Here is a 19632-nt window from a genome sequence, read left to right on the forward strand (position 1 = left end):
GCCAAAATCTTTTCAAAATGAAATAAGTACTGTGAGTTCAAATTAAGCTACTATTCTGACTTGACGCTTTATTAAAGATCAAATATTGAATTTTTAAATCTCTAGCAATGGATATGCTGTTGAGAAGGGGATTATGTTTGAAATGCTTGGTCTGGACTTTTAGAAAGTATTTATTGGTGGAGTTTATTAGGGTATAAAGCAGAGGCAGTTACAAAATTCTTACTACCATGCCTCTGCTTAAGTATGTGATGATTGAAAAAAAGGAGCATTTGGAAATGAACAGAGCTTTACAACGAGAGGCCATATAGGATGGACCTCTTTAGTGCTCTAAATGAATATGTGAGCCTTAGGAGAAATCGTCTTCTCCCACTTATTGATATTCCTCCTTTTTCTTTGTATCAATTCCCTAGGGAAAAAACAAAATCCTTTTCATGCTTGGACCTAGTTACCTATCTTTTGCTCCTGTGCACCTGAAGTGTGCCCTCATTTTGTTTGGGCATGTTTTTCTAAGAAATGAGATCTGGCTGTGTTGCTCAGGCTGGCCTCCCAATTCCTTGGTGATCTTTGGCATGTTTTCCTTGTATTGAACTATTCTGGTGAAAAATTCTCTTTGCTTCTCTATTTGAATTTTAGGAAGGCAGTAAGATGATACTACTCAGAGCCCTGTGTGATTCCTTCACAGTTTTTTTACCTTCTTATCCCTACAGCTGAGATATCCTATTTGTAGGAAGCATAAACTTTTGGAAGACCCCTGCTGTTAGTGGGGAGAGATTGGAGCTGGATGGCCACTTATTTTAAACTATAAGAGAAATTATTTTAAACTTTTTGGTTTAAACCAGCATGGTGGTGTATACCTATCATCTCATAGGGGAGGCTGAGGCCCGAGGATCACAAGTTTGAAGCCAGTTTCACAATTTAGCAAGACCTTGTCTCAAAATCAAAATGGACTGAGGATTGTAAATCAGTGGTAGAGCTCTCATGGGTTCACCCCACTGCTACCAAATAAATATAGTTGTGTGGTGGGGCTTGTGTATATTTTGTCAAAGCTATTTGCAATTGTTCCCAAATATGGCTGCACAGAAGGATCACTAGGGGAACCCTTTCAGCTCTGTATGCCTGCTCTTTTTGAGATTCTGATTTATGGTTGGGGTGAAGCTAGGAATCTGCCTGCTGTAATGGGGTTTGAACCCAGGACTTTGTTTGCAAATGCCTTACCACTGCATCTCAGCTCTTGGAATCTGCATTTTTAAATACTCCAGGCAAAAAGCCTCTGTTTTCCGATTACTACTTCTAAATTTCTGAATGCTCAGGTAACTATCTTTTTTTGCCTGTTCATTCTCTTTATGTTTTGGTTAAGACAGCATTAACCTCCCTTCTAAAGTTTTAGCTTCCCTCTACTGACTTCTTGACATTTCTGCCAAGCTCTGCATCGCTTATCCTTAAAAGCAGCAGCTTCCTGGCTTTTAAGGGAGGGAGGTGGAGACTTTTAATAGAAACTCAGTTTCCGGGGGTCTCAAGTGTGAAACCTTCATTTCCTCCACCTGCTTTGCTTTGTCCTACAATCAGCTAGAGCAAGACCGAGACGACCTCCTCTGGGGCTAAAGAGAAGGGGGGTTGGGGAAAGAACCTGATTTGGATGAGAGAAAGAAAAAGTGATAGGAGCTAGTGAATCTTTAAAAGAGTGTTTGGGTTCTGAGCAGACTGTGATTTTGGTTTCAGATTCTGTGAAGATGGAGGAGATGACTGTTTTTAGTGCTTCTAATTCTGGTATAGCTTTAAAGTTCCTAGCCCCCTACTAGCCCTGCAAAGTTGATTCTGATTTTACAGGTGGAGATTGCTGAGAACAGGTGATTATATTGAAGAGGTGTTACACATAAGTGTGTAGAATGTTGGAGTATCTCTTTACCATGTTACCTGCTGAGGTGGCATACTCTACTAGTTTAGTCCTTCATCTTTTAGTCTATGTATTGTTTTTTGGGGGATCACCTCCTGTTCTGTGGTCTGGCTGGCAGAGAGGCTCAAGAATAAAAAAAGTTCAGATGGATTTCAGAAATAGGGGCAGGGAAGTGACAGCTGCGTGTTTAAGCATTGAAGTGTTTTCTGAGAGAAAAACCATCAGTTGTTGTCATTCACCCTGTGAGTATGAAATTGAAAGTTCACCCTGGAGTGTTTTATAACCTTTACATCTGGGAAGTCAAGGCCGTGTTGTCATTAATCTATCATCCCCTGCAAGCCCCCAGGCTCTGCTTTTCATCCTGCCATCAGTCATGTGGCAATGAAATTCAGAAAAGTGACCATAAAGCTCTCTTTTTTTGTCTCACTACCTTACATTCCCTTGGAAAATTAGATTGGCCTAAGAACTGTTAACATCTTAATGTGCAATTCATTTCAAAAGGGGGGTGTTGATCTTTTTTTTTTTTTTTTAATATGACCATCTTAGATTACTATAAGTCTCTCTTCCATGACTGCAGATAAAAGACTTCTGAGGGAAATATTCATTGCAGTACCAGAGTTTCTCCAAAATGTCCCTTTCTTTGACTGAATTCTTTAGATTGGAATTTGTGTTCCTTAAACATGGTATGAAAAGGATAGAGGGTGAGTTTGTTCACCAACCAAGAACAATGTTTGGCTTGGTTAAAATTCTTTTGGTATCCTCGAGAATATGAAGATATGTCTAATTTGAGTCCAGTGAATACTTTCTTTTGTGTTCTTGGGAATTACTGAGTTCGAATGTCCTAAATATGCCTGGGTTACACTTTAGGTCATTGTTTTGTTTCTCTTAGTTTTCTTTTTATGATCCAGAGTGGCAGTGGTAATAAGGTTGAAGAAGGTGAATGCTTTGAACACATGGCCGTGGGGTGCTAATTACATCAAATTGGACTCCTTTTGGCAGAACAAATAACCCTAGTACACAGGCCAGCACTATTCTTTATTGTAGTCAGGATAAAATTCTTAAGTTTTGAAAAATTTTTGTCCTCTTGAATTTGAATCTTAAAGACACAGTTGTATTGGGAAACTCACCAAGTTATAACTCCACTTTGTGTAGAGTTATTAATATTGGTATTCTGTCAGAAAAAAAGAGGCAGTTACTTTAGAAAACACCTATGGGGTGGGGGCTGGGACTGTAGCTCCTGGGTGGAGTGCTTGCCTAGCATCTGTGAGGCCCTGGGTTCTATACCCAGTATTGGAAAGAAAGAAAGAAAGAGAGAGAGAGAGAGAGAAGAATATGAAAGGAAAGAAAGAAAACATCTTTGGGCTGGGGATGTGGCTCAAGAGGTAGCATGCTCGCCTGGCATGCGTGCGGCCCGGGTTCTATCCTCAGCACCACATACAAACAAAGATGTTGTGTCTGCTGATAACTAAAAATAAATATTAAAATTCTCTCTCTCTCTAAAAAAAAAGAAAAGAAAGAAAGAAAACATCTTTGGTATTTAACTGCCAATTGTTGAAGCTGATTTTCCACTTGGGACTTAATTCTTGGCTACAGCACATGTGCCATGGAAACCATTGTCAAGAGTCCTTAATTTAAAATTTCTAGTTTTCACCTGGTACCTTCTTTTCCTCTCTTTTTCCTTCTCAGGTCATTGAAGTATTTTTAAATAAATTCCATTATATTTAATGAGGAGTAAAATTCTAAAGGGATCACCAGCAACCTTGTAACTGACTGCACTTCATCTTGCTTTCTAAGCTCCTACCTCTGGTTCTGATATTTGGGTTTTTCTTTCTAGATCTTATGTTTCTCTCATGTCAGTACTTCAGGACTCCCTTCCTTCCGTCCTTCCTTCCTTCCGTCCTTCCTTCCTTCCTCCCTTCCTTCCCTCCCTCCCTCCCTCTCTCCTAGGTATTTAACCCAGGGGCATTTAACCACTGAGTTACATCCCTTTTTTATTTTTTATTTTGAGATAGGGTTTTACTAAATTACTTAGGTCATCATCACTAAGTTGCTGAGGCTGGTTTTGAACTTGTGATCCTCCTGTCTCAATGTCACAAGTTGCTGGGATTATAGATGTGCACCACTGAGCCCAGCTGTCTGGCCTCTCTTATAATAGAAAAATTTTCAAATCACTTCTACAGAGACAAACCACACATTTGGCTCCAAACTTTATAATCAGCCAGCAGAAAGAGGAAAGCACAGTGCACTATTGATAGTGGTTCACAGAATTCACAAGGAAAAACTAACAGGTTGCTCATAAAAAGCTGGAGTATTTTGGATCTGGGGATCAGAAAGAAAAATTTCCTGTGGGTCCTCATAATTCAGTAATATAAGGAACAATGTGTACATTTTTTAAGTATTTATTTTTAGTTTTAGTTGAACACAATACCTTTATTTTATTTATTTTTAAGTGATGCTGAGAATCAAACCCAGGGCCTCGAGTGTGCTAGGCGAGCACTCTACTGCTGAGCCACAACCCCAGCCCCAGTGTACCCATTTTTATAGTAACTTGGTGGTGTATTTCTAAGCCTCATGAGACTGAGGATCTTTATCTTCTTCATTTCTATATTCCAGGGCCAAAACAGTGCTTGACCCAAAGTAGACACTCAGATGAATCTAATTTAAATGACTAGTGAATGAACGAATTAATTTTATGGTTGTAGCACTATTGAAAATGTTGATTTAAATTGATGCCACAGACAGGCGTAGTAATGTGCCTTTAATCCCAGTGACTCAGGAGGCAAAGCAAAGAGAATTGCATGTTGGAGACTAACCTCAGCAATTTAGGGAGACTTTCAGGAATTTAGCAAGACCCTGATTGAAAAAACAAAAGGGTCTGGGATATAGCTCAATGGTAAAGAGCCCTGGGTTCAATCCCCAGTACCTAAAAAATATCATAAATAATTGATGTCACATAGATCAACAAGAGCAATTCTTTAGAGGTCTTTGGAGTACCTGAGATTGGGTCTGTGTAGAGGCTGGACCCCTACTCTTTTCAAATATGTTAGCATATCTCTTTTTGTAGACATTGATACTTAGATGAAATAATAAAGCCTGGCAACCTAGTCCTAGAAAGAGAAGATGGTAGCCAGGTGCAGTGGTACATGCTTATAATCCCAGGCTGAAGCAGGAGAATCACAAGTTCAACTCCAGCCTTGGCAATTTAGTGAGGGTCTCAAAAAGTAAAAAGGAGCCAGACACATGGTGCACATCTATAATCCCAGCTACTTGGGAGACCGAGGCAGCAGCGTTGCAAGTTTGAGGCCAGCCTCAGCAACTTAGCAAGCCCCTGTTTCAAAATAAAAAGTAAAAAAGAGGAGGGGGAAGCTGAGGATGTTGCTCTGTAGTAAAGTGCCCCTGGGTTAAATCCATAGTACCAATAAATAGATAGATAGATTATATAGATAGGGCTGGGGATGTAGCTCAGTGGTAGAACCTCCCTGGGTTCAATCCCCACCACTCAAATAAATAAATAAATACATGCATACAGTAATAATGTTTCTTTTTTTTTTTCTTTTTTAGTAATAGTGTTTCATGGGAGTATTTGGTTTTATTAAATATAGATCATGCCTTCTGTTCTTATGGGTGCTCCCTCCTTTTTTTTGCAGAATTCTTCCTCATTTTATAAGTGAGATTTTAAAAAGGAGAAGCAAACAAGGCAGTTATTGGATGCCATGAGGCTTGTGTGTGCTGAAATTATTATCATCTGTCAGTTGCCTTGGTGTTTTAACTCTTGAGGAGGGAGAGAGTGGAGAAGGGAGTGAAGTATATAGATTAATCTGAACATCCAGTGCCTGTGTTTGGTCAATGAGGACAGGTTTCTCCTCTGATTTTAGATGCAAGTTGTATGTTTTAAGGAGTGTGCACTTGATAGGAAATAAAGCACTTTGGATTCAAGCACTTTTCCTCCTGCACAAGGTCATACACAGGAAGAAAAAAGAGATTTTTAGTAGTTGAGGATTTGGAGAAGGGAATTCAGAGAGTGATGAAGGGAAAAGGTTTGCAAATGTATATGACACCGAATTAGAGAGGTCAGTACTGTCTGCAGATGTATAACCCCATTTGTGCACTTGAGCATGGCCTGGGGGAACATTGGCCTGATGAATGCAGAGAGAGATGCGTTTTGATTGAGGTAATTTCCCTCAGATGGGTCTCACCATCCCATGAATCAAAACCTGTCAGGAAGGAGCTAAAGATGGAGTGAAGTTTATTGTACGTTTGTTTCCATGTGACTCCGTCACGCTAGAAGGGTCAAGTGAGAAAGATCATTAGAACTGTGTTGATTTACTGGGCCTCTTGTGCACTTTCCCTGCAGGGCAAGGAGGAAAGAGGCTGTAAGAGGGGTGCTAAGTTGGGGAGGGAAAGGCAGGCTGTTTGCGGTAGGTGGGGAAAGCAGTGTTAGCCCCCCCCCCCAGCCCCTGATGAATTTGGAGCAGATGCTCTGCCTGGATCTCTAGGAGAGGCCCCCAAAATCTGATTAAAAAGGGAAAGCTCCTGGGAAAATCTCTGATACTAGTCTTAGTGACTGAGGAAGTGTATCCTCACCTCCTTTTTCTGATGCTTGTCCTTTCCTCACTTTTGAGCTCAAAAGAAAATACAGGAGATTTAATTTAGAATTCAAACTACCCAGTTTAGGATATAGCAAAGTAAAGAACAAGGAAAAAGTCTGCCTCCCCACTTGCCAAGTGGATGTAGCTTTGTGGTGAGATTTGTGAAGGGAGTGACCTCAGGGTCTGTACTTTTGTTGTAACTATCAATCTATGCTGGCTGCCCAATTACTATAATCTAAACTACTTTTGTGTGTGTGTGTGTGTGTGGTGCTGGAGATGGAACCCAGGGCTTTGTGCATGTGAGGCAAGCACTCCAAATAAAGGCTAGGTTTCATCAGTAGTGTGTCCTTCTCTGACTGGAACTTGCTGAAGTACTTCTAGCACTGAATTGAATGAAAAAGAAAGCAAGCTCAAAGTGGTACTTCAGCATAATGATGTTCTATTTGTGTCTTTCCCCAAGAAGGGATGCTCCTTTGAACCCCCCTGAAACTGGTTCTCATTATGAAATTTCCATTTGTATCTCTTACTTGCTTTTGTCTTAGGGGTAATAGACAAAATCAAGGAAACTTTCCTCCTTAATAGTGAAAATATGGTGGGGCTTTGTGTTTACTGGAAATGCTTCTTAGCAGGGCCAGTTAGCCAAAATTAGAAACAAATTGAGGCGAAAAGAAACTTAACTAAGTGGAGCCTTTTCTCTAGATGTAATTTATAAAATGGAGATAAGTGATTACTAGAAAAGTGATGGAATCTTAGTGTTGACCCAGTTATATGAGTGATATGGAAATGGTTAAAGCAATTTCTAACTACTTAGGGTCTTGATTATCCTTTTCCTTTGAGAATTAAGCATCTCTTCTGTTTTGTTACAGTTCTTCCAAAGAAATACATATGTGTGATAGCAGAAGAGATGGTAAAATTAGGAGTGGGTTCTTGAGTAAAATTTCCTGGTTCTGATCCTGACTATGCCATTATTTGTGAGACATTGGCAAGTTATTTAATTACCCCAAGCCCCAGTTTTCATATCTACAGGATGAATTTAATCATAATGCTTACTTTATAGGATTGTTAAACAAATTAAATGTATTACTGCATGTAAAGAACTCCACACAGTACCTGACACATAGGAAGCACTCAAATGTTAGTGACTATAATGTTGTTATTATATTTTTATATGACAAAGGACAAGAATATGTCTCTTTTTCTTGGAACCTGGCTTAGTGTTTTAAAGTAGTTTAGATTAGGGCTGGGGATATAGCTCAGTTAGTGAAGTGCTTGCCTCACATGCACAAAGCCCTGACTTCCATCTCCAGCAACACACACACACACACACAAAAGTAGTTTAGATTATAGTAATTGGGCACCCAGCATAGATTGATAGTTACAATAAAAAAGGTGGAAAAACTGTGTAGGCAACAGTTTATTGTAGTAATATACTTTTTAAAAATAACTCCTGTGGGCTGGGGATGTGGCTCAAGCAGTAGCGTGCTCGCCTGGCATGTGTGCGGCCCGGGTTCGATCCTCAGCACCACATACAAACAAAGATGTTGTGTCCGCCGAAAACTAAAATAAATAAATATTTAAAAAAAAAAAAAATAACTCCTGTGTAGGATTCTTTACTCCTTCATGGCTCTCAAGCTTTCTGGCTCCCTTCCTATTCATTAGAAAGAAGGCACAGCAAAAGGGAGAAAATAAACTGAAAGAATCAAAGACTGAGATAGTATTCTTGATGCTTTGTTCAAGGAGCTGGATTAATTAAATAAATTGAGCATAGAATGCTGGATAGCTGCCCTGCCCTTTATTGTAGAGATGGCTGCTGTGGTCATGGGGACAAAGGCAATTCCTTGGTTGGGATTGAGAGCAGAGGTATTGAAAAATTCCTTTTTTTTTTTTTTTTTTTGGTAGGTCTTTTGATTATTTTTGCTTTTTGACTCTGTGGTTTTGGGACACCAAAGACACAGCCTACCTGTAGATGGTAGAAACATAAATTCCTTGTGGAATTTAATTTCCACATAGAGAAAAGCTCATTTAAAATAAACTCTCTTGCCCTATGGTGATGGTGGGTATGTCTATATGGAGTAGAGGGGATGTTGAGATTATGAGAAGATGGGATCTTTGAATAGATGTGCCAAGTTTTAGAAAATCTTTCTGGGGGAAGAACACTTGGGGAGCCCATGTGGTATTTACAAATCCTGAGGCTGAGCTTTTGATAACTGGTGACTAGGTGTGAAGGGAAGGTGAAGGTAAAAATAACTTAAAATGGGATGGGGATATAGCTCAGTTGATATAGTGCTTGCCTCGCATGCGTAAGGTCCTGGGTTCAATCCCCAGTACCACACCAAAAAAATAAACAGTAATGTTTAGGTCCTTATTTGAATATATCCAGGACTGTTATATTGAATAATGTTGGAAGTAAACAGTAGGTCAGTTTTTCTTCTCTCTCTCTCTTTTTATTTTTTTGTGGAGCTGGGTCTTGAACCCAGGACCTTGTGCATGCTAGATAAGTGCTTTACCACTCATGTATGCACCCAGTTCAGTAGCTCATCTTTAAAATAGCTATAAGTAGCTGGGCACAGTGTCACACGCTTGTAATCCCAGCAATTTAAGAGGCTATGTCAGGAAGATTGCAAGTTCAAGGTCAGCCTTGGCAATAGCAAGACTCTGTCTTGCTATTTAAAAAATAAAAAGGGCTGAGGAATGGAGATGTAGCTAACTGGTAGACACCCCTGGGTTCAAGCCCAGTACCACCGGGTGGAGTAGGGGGAGTGACCAGGTCTGATTCATATAGTAAGATGAAATATTCTCCCCAGTTACTAGGCAGGCATCATGAATGGTCATCGATGCTTGAAAAATATCTAGAGCATATCTCTTAAATGACTGCAGCTGTCACTTGGACACCTTTTCTCGAAATCATTTCAAACTATTTAGAACTTTCTGTGACTTTTCTGGGTGTTTCAAACACTCTGGCTCCCTTCCCCTTCTGTTCCCTGGTAAGTAAATGGTACTTGTTGGTATGTTCAACAGGCATCTTAGATACCTTCTACCAAACTGTTCTCTGCAGGAGTTACTCTGTCAAACCTTAGTTTTCCATATATTTGAGCTACCAAATTTCTTGAGCAAGAAGTTTGTTTTATGGATATTTCTTGCTGTTTCTCTACTCTAGTTTAAAGAGTATTGAAGCCCTACCTAAAATAAGTTTTTTAGTCATTCTAGGTATAATAGGCTACTATTACCGTTTTTTGTTGCTATAAAGAAATAACTGAGAACTCTTCTGTAACTAGCTTCATGGACAGGAATTCTTTGTATCAAGTTCTGAAGGTGCTCTGCGGTCTGCAACAATGACAATGTAGTGAGGGCTTACTGTTCTTAACAAATATAAGTTTGGCCCTGAAAAAAAAAATGGAGGCTGGGTAACTTATTTAGCTCACAGTTTTGGAGGCTGAAAGTCTACACATAGCAGTGAGGATCCATACACATGTGCCAAATGATACCGTGGCAGGAGTACTTGTGTGAGGAAAAGATCATATTTCCAGATGGGAAAACAGAACATAATTCAAAGGTCAGGCTTGGCCAGGTGTGATGGCACAACCCTATGATCACAGTGACAGGAGGATCAGAAGTTCGAGGCCACCCTTGACAACTTATTAAGACCCTGACTTCAAAATAGAAAATAAAAAGGGACTGGGGATGTAGCTCAATGATGAAGTACTGCTGAGTTCAATCCCTAATACTGCCAAAAAAAAAAACAAAACAAAAAACCACCCATCTCACAACATCTCCAAACTATACTACTAGCTTATTCAGTTTCTTATCTGTCTTTTCTGTTTTTGTGTGTGATCCTTATCTCAGTACAAGGTTGGCTTGCATATTATAATCAATAAATTATGATTTCTTTTCTATTTACTTTGTGAATAGAGACTAGCTTGATTCAACCATTTTTCTTGTCCTGAACAGTCTGAAGATGATGAAAAGCTGAAAAAGAGGAAGGAGCGATTTGGAATTGTCACAAGTTCAGCTGGAACTGGAACCACAGAGGATACAGAGGTAAAATATTCTTTGAATGCTTCATAGAGCTCTTAAGGGGAAATTAGGGTGAATATGTTGAATGAGCAAAACACCACTGTTTCCCCAGCCTACTACTACTTTTTATTTTTTTAGTTGTAGTTGGACACACTGCTTTTATATTAATCAATTTATTTTTATGTGGTGCTGAGGATTGAACCCAGGGCCTTGCACATGCTTAGACGAGTGCTCTACCGCTAAGCCACAACCCCAGCACCCCCAGCCTACTTCTTCAGTTCCCACAGGACAAGTCATTTGCCTTTTGCTTGGGGGGCGGTGTCATCTTGTGATGAAATCATGTAGGTTTGGATTTGAAAATTGGCTCCACCACTTTTCCTGAGCTTTTGTTTCATTGTCAGGAGAATATAATATACTCACCTCAGAGTAGTACTTCAAGACTGAATTGATGCTATATGTAAGACACTCAGGTTAATGCCTGTTGTATTTTAAGTATTGAATAAATAATAGTGTTTTTGTTCCTTACTGGGCATTTTTCCTTTGATTATTTAATAAAGCTACCTCCAACTTAGATATAAGTGTAATTTTGCCCAACTTTCTCTGGAATAGGACAGTGGACACAAATCAGAAATGAGAGTTTTTGTTCTTATTACTTTGGGTTTTTTTTTTTTTTTTTTTTTTTTGCAGTGTTTGGGTTTGAATCCAGGGCCTCATGAATGCTAGGCAAGGACTCTACCACTGAGTCTTAGTCCTAGCCCCAGCCCCATCCCCTTATTGTTACCACTTTATTTACAAAAGGAAAGAGTATCTTTTTTTTTTTTAAGGTTCATATTCATCCATGCCTCAGTTTCCACTGGAATAACTCATATTCATTGAGATTCAGCATTGACAGACAATGTTGCTTTGCTGATTTGAGAATATCTGTAATTGAGACCAGATATCTGTCACCTGGGGTGTACATAAAGTACAATTGAAATAATGAGTATTTGTAGTGTTACAGGAAGTTTCTTGAAGAGCAAAGAATTTGGAGTGTTCTTTAAAACTTCCATTTAATCCAGGATTTCTTCCCTCTATCTGCTTCTGGAGATAGCCACTAAATTTTGTTTCCTTATACATTCAAACTCTTGTTAAGCTTCTTTATGAATAAATATCAGAGATGATCTTGTAAGTAAGCCTAAAAATTATAGTCAGATCAGTTTGCACTTTCTACTTGGAACAAACTAAAGAAGTTTGTATTCTTTGTGCTTCTGAGAATAAAATGTCACCTCTTATATCTATTCATTTACTCTCTGATTTACCAGAATGAGCTTGAAGTAAACTTAGGTTTGTTTTAATTCCTGTTGAAATTGTTTCCTTCTTGCCAAAGAAATTATTGTTAAACCAGGCATGCTTGCTAAGTAGGTACACTTGGCCTCTTGTAAGGTAAGGAGGTTGTGGATTGGGTGGCCTGGAACAGTGGTTTTTATTGGAAGAATCAGCATATGTAGAGGAGTCATAACTTCTGTGGCTAATGAAGTTCACAAGAAGATTTTTGAGTTCAGAGAACTGTCTTAGTAGTCCAGGTGAGATGCAGTGGGCTACTGCGTATTTTTTTTTCTTTTTTAAATAATATAGGCTAGACCTTTGGCATGAATGGGCTGAAAAAGGGTTCCTTCTTTGCTGGAGCAGTGGTTGTGAGAATGAAGGATTTAAGCTGTTTTGTGGCCCCTCTCCAGTGTTGCCTCTCTTAGGAGTCATCTGTAAACACCCTCCTCTCTTTAAATTTATTCTTTTGGCATTGAAGATTTATATTCTTTTCTGTGGATTAGAGGCCTAAGGAATAGCTATTATTGGGCCTGACTGCTCAAAAGGGCATCCTCACCATTCTTTGTTCCCTGAAATTTTCATCTCCCTCCCCAATACCCTCCCCGATACTTTCCCCAACCTATTCAGGACCCATTATTTGCAGGCTCTCTTGTTTTAGGCTGAGGGCCCTGTCTCCTTAGAAAATCTTTCCATTTTCTACTACTATTCTCCTTTGCTCGCCTCCCCTCCCACCTCCTGTAATCTTTTCTTTTCATTCTCCTTTCTCACTAAACCTCCTCAGCTGACTAACTGAAGAGATTCAGGAATTAAATCTCTGGGTACAAAGCTTAAAGTCAGGGTCATCCCTTCTTCTTGGACCTTGTGACAGTTCATGTGAGTTTGGATTAAAGCAGCCAGGAACCTAAGCTACTGTTATCTTACTATTTTTTTCTTCTTGCTTTTTCCTTACAGGCAAAGAAGAGGAAAAGAGCAGAGCGTTTTGGGATTGCGTGATGAAAGTTCTTGATGCTTTCCATTCTCCCGTGGTTTCCATTTCTGATTCTTCTTGGTCACATGTATACCTAAATGCACAGTTATGTGCCTACATCCTGCCTCGAAGTGAGGGAGCATGTACCTCAGGTACATCAGTGAACTCCAGCAGCAATTTAACTTACTGTTGTTCCAACTTTAAGGTTGTTGTGGTTTTGTTTTTAATTATTTTGCTTGTTAATAAAAAAACAGAAAAGAGAACAATGTGTTTTATTAGGTGCTCCTAATATAAGTTCTTGGAGCCAGATTAGGTAAGATAAGGGGAGTTTTGGGAGCAAATATTATGGGGAATTAGCCATAATGTCTTTATCCCTTAGAAAGAAGATAAGGTTGAGTATGAGTCTACCCTTTAAGCCCATTTATTACCTTTGCTTGTACTCACAGGCATCCTTTTACCTCATTAACTTCTGTAAAGAGGTCAAGTTACTCCCTGAATCTTTGCTTTAGCAGGTTGGAGTGACCCATAGAGATAAACTAGAGGGAGCATAGGAGGTTTTAGGAGATAGAAACAATATAAATACAAGGACTAATGATTTATAATTCCCTACTATAAGCTAGAAACAAAGTCCTGTTGTTGGAAAAAATGGAGCCCAGACTCCTACAGTAAGAAGGACCCTATTTTCCATGTGGCCTGGCATGATAATTGGTTCCAGAACAAATCACTGTGTGGGACCTTGTCAGTTTTGCAGTTCAGGAAGATTGATGGGCTGGATGCTCCTCAGAGATAGAAGAAAATATAGGGATTCAAAGTATGAAAGAATATAAAAAATGTTAAACATTAAACATTATTAGATAATTGAGAACATAAGCAATGGGATGGGATGCTACCTTTCCCCCCCCCGCCCCAGTGGCAGGGATTAAACCTAGGGTCTTGCACATGGAAGGCCAGTACAATACCACTGAGCTATATCCCAACTCTACTTAGCTTTTTGTTAAGCCCTGTGCTAGTTTATCTTCTTCTGTTGCAGAAGGATGCTATTGCAGTTTTGGTGGTGTTTCATGGATATTACTAAAATTCATTTTCCTTGCTGAGCTTCCTACTTAGAAAAGGTTTGACTCTCCCCAAACAGGTTGCTTGTTTGCATTTGAAGTTTCCTATAAATCTGAGACTTGGTAGTCTTTTCAGATGTGTTGATGTAGGGTGTCTTCTCTTAATCATTATTAATATTTGGACATCTATAGAAGTTTTTTTTTTTTTTTTTTTGGTGAGGTAGGATTATAAAATTTACAAGCCTGGTAACTTACTTGAAGATTTTCTCCCATTATTAACTCTTACATTGCTGTTGTTTGTAATCTTTGTCTTTTATTCTGTGAAAACCTGCTTGTTTTTGTGATCAGTAGAAAGGTTATAATTTTTTCAAAACTTTGTAACATTAAGAATCTCTTAATTTCTGTCAAGTCTATAGTTGGTGACAAGGAACCAAAGTTGGATATTTTAAGAAAACTGTACCTTGGAGGACAGATCCAAAGGTTGCCTATTTTTTTGTGAATTTTGCCCCATTTGAGATTCTGGAGAGATGAACAAGAAGGAAAGTTGGTTAAATTTTTGTCATATCCTCAACCAAATAAACCTTATACATGGAGTGACTTTCCCTCCCTTCCTGTTAGTCTGTTCTGTTTGCCTCTCTTTCTTGACTTCAGGCTCTAATCTCAGAACTAGCTTTTTTTTTTTTCTCTGTCTCTCCTATGCCTTCATCTGAAAACAACCAAGAGAATTATTCAGTTTTGTAATATAAGAAAGATTATAGATTCAATAAGGATTTCTTACTCTAGGATGGTTTTTTAAAAAGGAGGAATAGGGTAGATGCTAATAATGGAACAGAGCAATGGGTCCCTCAGAAATTTTCTTCACTTTGTCTGTTTAGTCTTTACAACCTTACAGAAAGAAATGTATTCAGCCTTATTCGCTAGATTCTTTACTCTTTACATTTCATCATTCTCTTTACTCAGCTCAATTCCTCACTCCCCACTTATTTATTATTTAGTGGTACTGGGGTTTGAACCCAAGAGCATTCTGCCACGGAACTGCATCCCCAACCCTTTTTAGTTTTTGAGATGGGATTCTCTAAATTGCCAAGACTGGCCTTGAATTTGTGATCCTTCTTCCTGAGTTGCTGTGATTACTGGCATGTACCACCATGCCCACCTTCCTCAGATCTTTGATGCCATGTTTTCCTATGTCAGTCAAAAGACTATAACCTCCAAGCCTGACCACCATGTTCTCTTTCTGTCTCAGTGTAGTCATTTCACACATAACTTTTTGAGCATGAATAGTATAGAATGCTCAAAATTAGGATTTTTCCCCCCTGAATTTAAAACAGTAAGTCCAAGCCTGGGGATATAGCACAGTCGGTAGAATGCTGAGGCCCTGGGTTCAATTCCCAGCACCAAAAAAAAAGTCCTTTTTGTTTGCCTAACAGAATAGACACCTAGGTTTATAATTCTTATCTGGGATCCAAATACCTTTCCTTCCTTCTTATCCCTGAGTCTCACTCCTGTATATAGCTGACTGCAGTCTTTTCCTTGCTGTAAAGCTGTGACATTCTCCGCATACCTGGAGGCTCTTAATGAGGGAGTCTATAAAAGCTGTGGAGAGAACAAGCTTCCTTAGCTGTAAATCTGCACCTTTTTATGGTTCTCTAGGATCATTGTCTTCACCACCATCACCCTAAGCTGCCCTTCCCCCCAGAAGACTAAAACTTTCAGTGTGGGTAAAGGCTATAGGAAGAAAGGGGTGAATAAGGACAGAGCTTCTTGGTGTTTTGTTGTTTGTTTTTGTATTTTGAGACAGCATTACTCTATGTTGCCTGTGTTGCCCATGCTGGCCTCAGACTGGCATTTCTCCTGCTGCAGCCTACTGAGTAGCTGGGACTATGAATATATCCCACCGTGCCAGACCTCTTTTTAGTGCTGAGCTGAGTCCTCTTGCTGTGTCTAACATGAGAAACAGATGGGGTAGCGAGGAACTTAGGAGAGAATAACTTTCTCTGCTCCCCACCCCCCTCCAGTATTGAGGATTGAACCCAAGGGCACTTTACCACCAAGCTACATCCCTAGCCTTTTTAAATTTTGAGATAGGGTCTCACTAAGTTGCCCAGGCCTCGAATTTGGATCCTTCAGACTCAAGCTTCCTGAGTAGCTGGGATTACAGGTGTGTATCATTGTACTTTGCTTCCCTGTTCTCTTACATGAGGACTCTGACAGGCATTGCCACTTATGATTATTAAAGTCCTCCCCCCCACACACACACACATTCTGATCTCCCTTTCTCTTGCTGTTTCCAGATTCTTCTTGTTTTTTCCTCCAAGAGGACTGAAAATAAAAGGTTGCATGCCTTTGCAGACCCTTTGAACCATCTTGTTCCTGACTTTGTCATCTCTTTCCTCTTTATTGTCCCTGTATTTTGTTTTCTCTTATATCACTATTAATAGAGTGTAATGTATGTAGTAACTGTTTAGGTTTAATCTCTTATTCTGTCACACTAGCTCTATGACCCTGGGCAAATTACTTAATTCTGTGACTCTCTCCAGACTCTGTATCAGTATTATGAAGGTTGCTGTGAAAATTAATACTTTCATATTATGAACTCAGTATAATTTGCTTAGTATAGTTAATGCTTAATAATCATTGAAAAAATATTAGCTCTTAATTTTATAAGGGTAAAATAAAAGTAGGATAAGAACACTTTTTTTCCCACTTGAACAGATTCTAGATAAAGAATGGGGGGGGGGTGAGTTTGGGCCTGTGTATGTACGCATACACGTGCTTATGCAATTGTATTTGGGAGTTTGGAGACTAGGAAGATGGGGGAAGAGTTCCAGTTCTTCTCTTAATCCTCAGCCTATGGGTAGGAAAGTTAACATTGTCACCTGGAGCATTGACTTTCCTACTTCTGCCCCACTATCCACAAGAGACTAAATGTTACACTGCTTGCTGTTTATTAGCTTGGGGCATGCCCTGCACATACGAAAACTGGGCAAAGACTAATGATAGAATAGCTGCTAATGTACTTCTTGGAGGGTGTTTTGGGAAAAGGAGAAAAGACTTAAAACTCATCTTACAATTTCTTCTGTATTCCTTTGAGTAGTAAGGGGAAAACCATTTTGACTCAGGCCAAAAGCTAGGGATAGAATTGTAGATAAAGCAGTTCCCTAAGGGATGATACAATGCACAACACTGTAGTTACTTGCCCAGTCTCAACTTGTTTTGTAGTTGGTATAGGGTGGGGTCAGTCTGGTAGTAGAATGAACAAGGCAGGGAAAGCATGATGGCACATTGAACCCTTAGTATCCTTGCTGCCTGTTCTGGATCATGCTGGTGTCACAGGAGCTTTCCTTATGTTATTATTTGTCAGGCAAGGTTGTTTTGCCACCCCCAACTTGTAACATCCTGGAAATTGCCCTCTAGGTATAGTGGACTCAAAGATTATTTGAAATGCTTAATCACTTTTTTTTTTTTTTTTTTTTTTTGCAGACAAAGCAAACAACTGTCAGTTTTGTTTCATGAATTTTGGTGAAACTGTTGAGGAAACCTAGGAGTAGGGACTGCAGAGTAGCAGACATTAGCTGGATTGTCTTAAGAAAACTTCAGATTTCCTATTCTATGGAGGCTGGGAGAGTTTTATAATCTGGGGGACTGTTTTGAATCAAGCTCTCCAGAGAAAGGAACTCCCCTTCCTTTCTCATCCTCTGTCCATCTGTCTTGGACTGCATGTCCCAACCCTCATCCCACAAGCACTTTTGTGTTTTATTGTTGTTTGCATTACCATGGATTGAACCCAGGGGTGTTCAATCTGAGCCACATACATCCCCAGTCCTTTTTTTTTTTAATTTTGAGGCAGGGTCTTGTTAAATTGATGAGGCTGGCTGCAAACTTGCAATCTTTCAGCCTCTGCCTCTTGAGTTGCTAGGGTTACAAGTGTGCACCACACACCCAGATCCATAGTGGTTTTTCTCTTGCTCCATGGACCCCATCTTCTTAGTCCTAGAGCAAAAGGTTTCCTCTTTTAGATCCTCTTCAATTCCTGGACTCCCAAGTATAAATGTCGCGCTTGATTAGGGAGAAGAGCTTGGCACTGATTTCTAAACTCTTTGACTGCTTTTATTTTTCTTTTTTCAGGTTCAAGTGCTGGATTGTGTCATGTGACCATCCCAAAACTCAGAGCACCCTATGGCCATCTTTGCCCTCTGTCACATAACTTGAAAACTACCTGATGGCCTTTTTGCAGTGGTTCCCTCGAGGAAGCCTTGATCTCAGTGAAGAAGTCCTTTCCTGGCATTCCAGTGCCCCAGTCAGCCCCATACTCCTCAGACACCCTTAACAAACAAAGGCAATCACACACATGATGTATCAAATACACAAAGTAAATAATTACACCAGTAATGATATGTTCCGAGGGGCACTGGCCAGGTCCACACACTTAAGGTGGGGGAAGGGTGCCAGCCCCCACTGGGTTGCTGGGTTGTGTCTCCAAGCTTTTCTATCCCATGCCTCTTTGGGGATAGGGAGGAACAGGGGACTGCAATTTCAACTCAGATTTATATTCCTAAGAGAAATGACCCCTTTCCTGACTCTGCAAAGGTCTTTATTTGGTGGTATTAAAGGGCAATTTTTTTTAAGTGTCCCCCAAGTTTAATGCCCTAGCTGTTTAGATTTTGTAGAGGGAAGTTACCTAATGTTTATTGCCCAGTCCCCACCCTATCCAAGATCAAGAGGTATTTGACCTTGCGGGGAAGCATGTGCTATTCTTCACTTTTCTGCTCCTCTCCTTCCACCAAAGAAATGTGAATGGTCAGGTGTGTCTTGTTCTCCAAGACTGGGGCAGAAGGGTGAAGAATAGGGCCAGAGAGGAGAGACTTGGGGTTAAAATAGCTGCTATATGGAAGGTGAGTTGAAAAGCTTGACAGTCCCTGTTCATTCCTCTACTGAAATACCTTATCTCATTTTCTCACTATGAGAATAGAAGTAAGATGCTAAATTTCACCAGCATCACCTTCCCAAGGGTGGTCACCATACCTTTGCCCCTTCAGTGGTCTGGTCCAAGCAGGAGAGACATGTGCTCAGGAAGAATAAGCCTTCCAGGTCTGCTCTCCACCTCAGGCTTTACTTCAGTTCAGTACTGTTTCTACCAGACCGTAATTGCTGGATCTACTTAAGAGTACCATTTTGCTGTAGGTCTCCGCGCCCCCCCCCCCAGCCCACCCCCTGCTTTCCTGACATCCTTAGGCTCTTGCCTGGAGCCAAGAGATCTGCTGGTGAGGTATGGATAGGGTGTGGAGATTCTCAACTCCTTGGCTTCAGGCACTGTCCATCTGCGAGGCAGGGGAACTTGTACTTTCTGAAGCCTGTGACTCCTCTAAGCCTCACATATCTTCACCACTACTCTGGTGCCCTGGTTATCTTGTCCCACAGCGAGAGGTATTTTATGTCCATAAAGTGCCCGTGGTAAGTGCTCAGAATTCATCTCTTGGCTGTGGCGGGTGCTGCTATTTCTTATTCCATCGAGGGGAAGAAACTGAGGCACAGTGAGTCCAGAGGAGAGTGAGTCAGGATTATGGGAGGAATGAACTGGCCCAGCTAGTGAGTTGAAGTGGCAACTGCTTTCTGCCTGCTTCCTAGCCTTTCAAACCAGGGAATCTCCTTCCTTCCCATTCTTTGCCGTCAACTGGCCTTGTCAGATGCCTTTCCCCACTGTACTATCCCCTCCCTGCTTCCAGGTACTTCTATACTCCAAAAATAAAAGATTAAAAATTATATAGACACTCTGCTCCCTTTTTCTCCCTCCTTCCACCCTGAGCTTTG

At 40.2% G+C, this 19632-nt stretch overlaps 1 protein-coding gene across 2 annotated transcripts in view; it reads left to right on the forward strand.

Moving 5' to 3' along the window:
* Positions 1-19592, forward strand: part of Sarnp (SAP domain containing ribonucleoprotein) — a 55683-nt gene extending 36091 nt beyond the window's left edge. The window contains exons 10-12 of one of the 2 annotated variants that reach the window (XR_006856642.2): positions 10432-10521; positions 12754-12921; positions 17950-19592. Coding sequence is in view for 1 of the 2 variants with exons in the window: in XM_046466693.2 (XP_046322649.1) it covers positions 10432-10521; positions 12754-12795 (132 nt within the window). In the remaining variant the exon portion in view is untranslated. Of the gene's footprint in view, positions 1-10431; positions 10522-12753; positions 14419-17949 lie in introns of those variants that run through there. The other variant, XM_046466693.2, reaches the window with a different exon arrangement.
* The last annotated feature ends 40 nt before the right edge of the window (positions 19593-19632 follow it).

Source organism: Marmota monax, unplaced genomic scaffold (genome assembly GCF_021218885.2).
Source record: "Marmota monax isolate L192 unplaced genomic scaffold, Marmota_monax_Labrador192_F-V1.1 WCK01_AAM20220418_F8-fsc00151, whole genome shotgun sequence".
NCBI lineage: Eukaryota > Metazoa > Chordata > Mammalia > Rodentia > Sciuridae > Marmota > Marmota monax.